General features: G+C 36.2%; 1 protein-coding gene across 1 annotated transcript in view; it reads left to right on the top strand.

Moving 5' to 3' along the window:
- The window catches only part of SLC30A10 (solute carrier family 30 member 10), a 13466-nt gene extending 8285 nt beyond the window's left edge, over positions 1 to 5181 (top strand). The window contains exons 3-4 of the mRNA XM_044674648.1: positions 1517 to 1756; positions 4694 to 5181. Of these exons, the coding sequence (XP_044530583.1) occupies positions 1517 to 1756; positions 4694 to 5181 (728 nt within the window). The remainder of the gene's footprint in view (positions 1 to 1516; positions 1757 to 4693) is intronic.
- The last annotated feature ends 462 nt before the right edge of the window (positions 5182 to 5643 follow it).

Genomic DNA, 5643 nt, shown 5'->3' with positions numbered 1-5643 from the left:
ATATATACATATATATATATGCATGCATATATATGATATATAATTATATTTCTCATGTTTCCACTTTTCAGTTTATTTTCTGAGCTGAACATTCACAAGTTATTCAAATATTAAATCTGTAGCTGTACATAATGTTCTCTTGGTTCTATTTACCTCTTCATTACCTCGTGTAGTTCTTTCCAAGTTTAAAAAAAATTAATCTGCTCATTGTTTCTTACAGTACAGTAATATTCCATCACAACCATATACCACAATTTGTTTAGCCATTGCCCAATTTATTTCTTCCCCTTGATTTCTGATTCTTTACCACCACAAAGAGAGCTGCCATAAATATTTTGGAACTTAGAGGTTCTTTTCCTTTCCTCCCTGATTTCCTTGGGAAACAGATTGCTGTGCCTAAGGGTATACACAATTTTATAGCTCTGAGTTTTATTTATACAAAAAATTTTCAGTTTAATGTACTCAACTTATCCATTTTACATCTCATGATACTCTCCATCTTTTGTTTACTCATAAATTCCTCTCCTGTTTGTAAATTGTAAATAAGGAAAAATAAATCTCCTAATCATAAATCATAAATAGATAATATGAGCCCTATTCTTCTTTGCCATCTATTTGAAAGAACAATGCTAACACACATTAAACAATTAGGAAAAATACAAAAATAACTAAGATTGCATGAATGCAAAGAGGTGATGATCTTACTTGTAATATGTTTTCCCTTTTTAAAAAGTTTTATTAATGTGTTTTTATTTTATAAATATTTACAAATTATTCCCACTTTGCAATAGTTCTCTTGTAACAAAATTAAATAGTTCAGTAAAGCTAATATTACAGTGACATGTTTTATAAGTATAGTTAATGTTTCATATCTATAGTATTCTACCCTGTCCCTTCCCTTCCCCAACATCCCTATTAACAAAAATGACCAGAAATTGGTTTTTTCTCCATTTTGCTTGACTGTGTATATTTGTTATGGATTCTGCTTCTATTGCTATTGATTCTTTTCTTTTTTTAAGCCTTTAACTTCTGTCTTAGAATCAATACAGGTATTGATTCCAAAGTGGAAGAATGATAAGGGTAGGCAATTGAGGTTAAATGACTTGTTATGGTCACACAGCTAGGAAGTGTTGGAGGTTAGTTTGAACCCAGGTCCTTCCATCTTCAGGTCTGACTCTACCTAGCTACCTAGATGCCCCACTTTTGATTGCTTTCAATTTATCCAATATATAGTTTGTTTATACATAATTGTTTGCATATTCTTTCCCTACTTAGTATGCTTTGTGAAGGCAGGAGTTATTTTTGCTTTTCTTTGTAGCTTTTTCTTGGTAGAACTTAGTATGGTGAAGTACATAATACTTGCTTTGTTTACTTGATGACTCTGAAAAATAATGGCACTGTTATTTGTAGGTCTTTTTGAGCTATCACTTTCTCACAGAATAATGCGTACATAAATCTCAATAGAATTCTTGATGGGCTTCATTTGACCATCGCAATTTCCATGTTTTTCTGATAGGTGTTCTTTTGCATGTCATGGGAGATGCACTAGGATCCGTGGTAGTGGTCATCGCTGCTATCATCTTCTATATACGTCCTTTGGACGCCAATGCTCCATGTAACTGGCAGTGCTACATTGACCCAAGCCTCACTATTATCATGGTCATCATCATTCTGTCATCTGCCTTTCCACTCATCAAGGAGACAGCATCCATTTTGCTACAGATGGTTCCCAAAGGCATCAATTTGGAAGAACTGGGTAAGATGAGTTTGTTTTTAATCTCTGGTACCTTTATCAATGAAATTAAAAAAAGGCAACCCTTACCTTTCTTTTTGAAATCAATACTAAATATTGGTTCCAAGGCAGAACAGTGGTAAAAGCTAGGCAGTTGGGGGTAAGTGACCTGCCCAGGTTCACACAGGTAGGAAGTTTTGGAGACCAGATTTGAATCCAGGACTTCCCATCTCTAGCCCTGGCTCTCCATTCACAGAGTCACCTACCTGCCCCTTCACAATATAGTTTTAAACAGTCGAGATGGACATATGAACGAAACCTACAATTTCATTGATATCTCAGATGAGGAAATTCCAATACCAAAAGAGGTTGGCATCTATTTACTCATGTTATAGTCTTAGTTGCCTAGAGCCTTTTGGCATTAAATGACTTGCCCAGGTTCATATAGCCAGTGTGAGGTGAGACATGAACCCAGGGCTACTGGCTTTGAGGTCAGCTCTCTATCCACTCTGCCACACTGCTAGGGAGATTTTTTTATTTAGGTATTCTGAACTCCTCAGTATTCTAGAGTGGTAGAAACTCAAGCATATATTTGCATTCTAGCTTTGTGACCCTCATCTACAAGAATTTAAGTTCCCTTTTTGTTTTGTGTTTCTATGAATTTTGAGACCATGGAACTCTGGAACTCAACACTTGTTCTATTCACCCTTATGAGAAGAATGAAGTGATTTCTTTTAATTTGCCATGCCACTTTGTCACAAATCTTTGTTCTCTTGTTGCTCCTGGTTTAACAAGCATTTACGTTCTGGGTCCAGCATATTTGCTAGTTGAATTTTTATGAATGGCAAAGGTACCCCAGTCTATTACAAAATGTGAAAATAGCTGGATTAAAATTCAGATCATTCTTGACCTCTTTTTGGACTCATCTGAGTTTCTTTGCTGAGGCCACCACAAAGGTTTCTGATTTTGTTAGATAGGTTGTGTAAATCTGAGCTTGAGATCTGAGTAAATTATCTTTTAAAAATGTTAAGTGAAATGACTATGAGAATAATCCAAATGTTGTCAGGGGAAAATAATTATTCCATTTTTCAGATGGTAGCTGCCACAAGACAGCTAAATGGAATATATGTTAATACAGTGCAGGTTTATTATTTTTAAAATAAATTTGAAATCTTTGTCTTTTTTAATATCATCAAAAATTTCCCTAGTATCTCTCCTTCCATCTCCCAGAGAGCCATGCCGTGTTACAAATGATATTTTAAAGATAAAAAAAATAAGTAAGCAAAACTAAAAATATATTAAAAACTCAAAATATCTGCAATGTATTCCCCTCATGACTTTTTCACCTCTGAAAGTCAATGGTATGGGAATATCTAATTATATCTTATTTGGAACCAGGCTTGTTTGTGATTTTTCAGCATTCATTATTGATTGTTTTGTGGTTATTCTTTTGATTTACATTATTATAGTCATTGTGTTCATTGCTTTCTTGGCTTGTGCAGATTTCTTATTGCTATATTTACCAGTGCAATATCTGAGGTTGAGTTGGTCAACCAACAAACATTTATTAAGTCCTAGGTGGCACAGTAGAGTGCAGGTCTGGAATCAGGAAGATCTGAGTCCAAATCCAGCCTTAGATGCTGGCTGTGTGGCCCTGGGCAAAGTCACCCTTTTTTTAGCTTTCATTTTTTCAACTGTAAATGGGGATAATAATAGTACCTACCTGTAGGATTATTAGTGAGGTAATATTTGTAAAAAGTGCTTAGCAGTGTCTGACACATAGAAGACATCATATAAAGGCTTATTCCCCTTCCTTCCTTATTCCCCTACTAGGCAGTGGGGATATAAAAACACAAACTAAAGTTTCTGTCTCAGTGAGCTTACATTCTATTGGCAAGAAAGCATGTACACATAGGTATGTACAAATATATTTAAGATATAAATTATGACTCCTAGAAAAGATGAAGATAGTATTAATAACAATAATATTCCACTAGTAGCCCAGCTAATGGGATTATGAGTCCCACTATAAGACTCCAAAGACCTGGCACTCTGATCTTATAAAGGCTAATTTACTTTCTGGGTTAGCTCAGATGCTAGTAGGGAAGTATAAAGCTCTTCCATCTCCAGATTTTGGGTGTTTTCACTGCCTGTGTCCATGCCTCAAATGCTCTCCTGGCTTCCCAGACTTCCTTTAAGTCCCAGCTAAAATTTCACTATAAATATTTTTGTATAACTAGGTCCTTTCTCCTTTTTTTATTTTCTTTTTGGAATGCAGACCCAGTAGTGCTATTGCAGGATCAAAGGCTACGTAGAGTTTTTATAGCCCTTTGGGCAGATCCAAATTGCCTTCCAAAATGGTTGAATCAATTCACAACTCCACCAGTAATGCATTAGTGTCCAAATTTTTCCACATCCCCTCCAACATTTATCTCTTTTCTTTATTGTTATCTTGGCCAATCTTATAGATGTGACACTTGGTGATTTTTTTTGATGCGGTATAGTAGAAAGAACACTAGAGGCAGAAGACAGAGATTTCGCTTTAGATGGAAGTTCCAGCTGTGATATCCAATTATTTTTTTTAACCCAGAGCCTAGTACTTAACACTGTGTGCTTCATTTTTTCTCATCTATAAAATGGGGATAGTAATACTTACATAATCTTGCAATTATTATGGACAAAGTGATTTGTAAACCTTAAAATATGGAAATAAGGGGAGGGGATATTTGCTTGGAACACAATTTATTTTCTTATCGGTAGTAAGAAATTTCTTACCTTGTAAAGACTGATTTAAACTAAGTCAAGTTGTATAAGACAGAAAAATTTAAATAGGCTCCATGTGTCTTTTAGTTTTGTTGGCCAAAACTCTTGGTAAGTAACTTTTTTTTGCTGTCTTTAAAAAATTCTCAGTGTCTTAATTCTGGTACTCATCTGCATACCATCTGCTCTTTTCTCTTCTAGTGAGCAAGCTATCCAAAGTGCCTGGAGTTAGCAGCATACATGAAGTGCATGTCTGGGAACTTGTAAGTGGGAAAAACATTGCCACTCTTCACATCAAGTGCCAAAAGGGCAAAGATTACCGAGATGCCAATTTCAAAATGCGAGAAATTTTCCACAGTGCAGGGATCCACAATGTAACTATCCAGCCAGAATATGTGGACCAAAAGGAATCCTTGGAGCAGGAATGGATGCTATTCTGCAGCTCACCCTGCATCTCCAAAGCCTGTGTGAAACAGCTCTGCTGCCCTCCTGAAACACAACCACTTACCCATGTCAATGGTTGTACAGAGCCCAATGGTTGCCCCCCAACTGCAACATACAGAAGTGATGGTTTAAGTCTAAATGACACAGCTGCGATTGTCATTGAAGCGGACAGTGCGAGTGACAGTGGGCAAGCTGCTAAAAAGGCGCAAGGAGATCTGGTCTTTGCCAATAGCACACATTTTTAATTTGGTTTTGACGCTGAAAGCCCCTGATTGAGAAAAAGAGTTTAACCACCAGTCAGCTCCAGTTATATGGGAAAGGCTCCCTGAGCTGTCACCGCTGACCAAATTAATAATGTAATTCTGTGTTAAAATAAGGTGTTAAGTCCTTTTAAAGATGTTTGGCAGTTTTAAGATTCACAAACCCGTCCCACTCACTATCCTGGGCGGGTGGATATTATTAGACTTATTCACATTCTTACCTGAACATCTCTTTAATCATTTTTGTTTGAGCAATTATTTCCTGAGATAAATTGAGAAAGTGTAGAAACAACATGAACTAGAGACTAGAATTCAATGCTTTTGGAGGATTAGGATTTTGAACTACCTTCCCCTCCCTTGTGGTCATTTTTGACTGAGTTCTGCTTCCAGCCTATTCTGAAGTGAGCTGATGGATACGCCTATGTATTAAAAATATGTGTGTGTGTG

This window comes from Gracilinanus agilis, chromosome 4, assembly GCF_016433145.1.
Source record: "Gracilinanus agilis isolate LMUSP501 chromosome 4, AgileGrace, whole genome shotgun sequence".
NCBI lineage: Eukaryota > Metazoa > Chordata > Mammalia > Didelphimorphia > Didelphidae > Gracilinanus > Gracilinanus agilis.
Note: the sequence above shows the minus strand (reverse complement) of the source record. Positions and strands in the feature narration are given on the sequence as shown.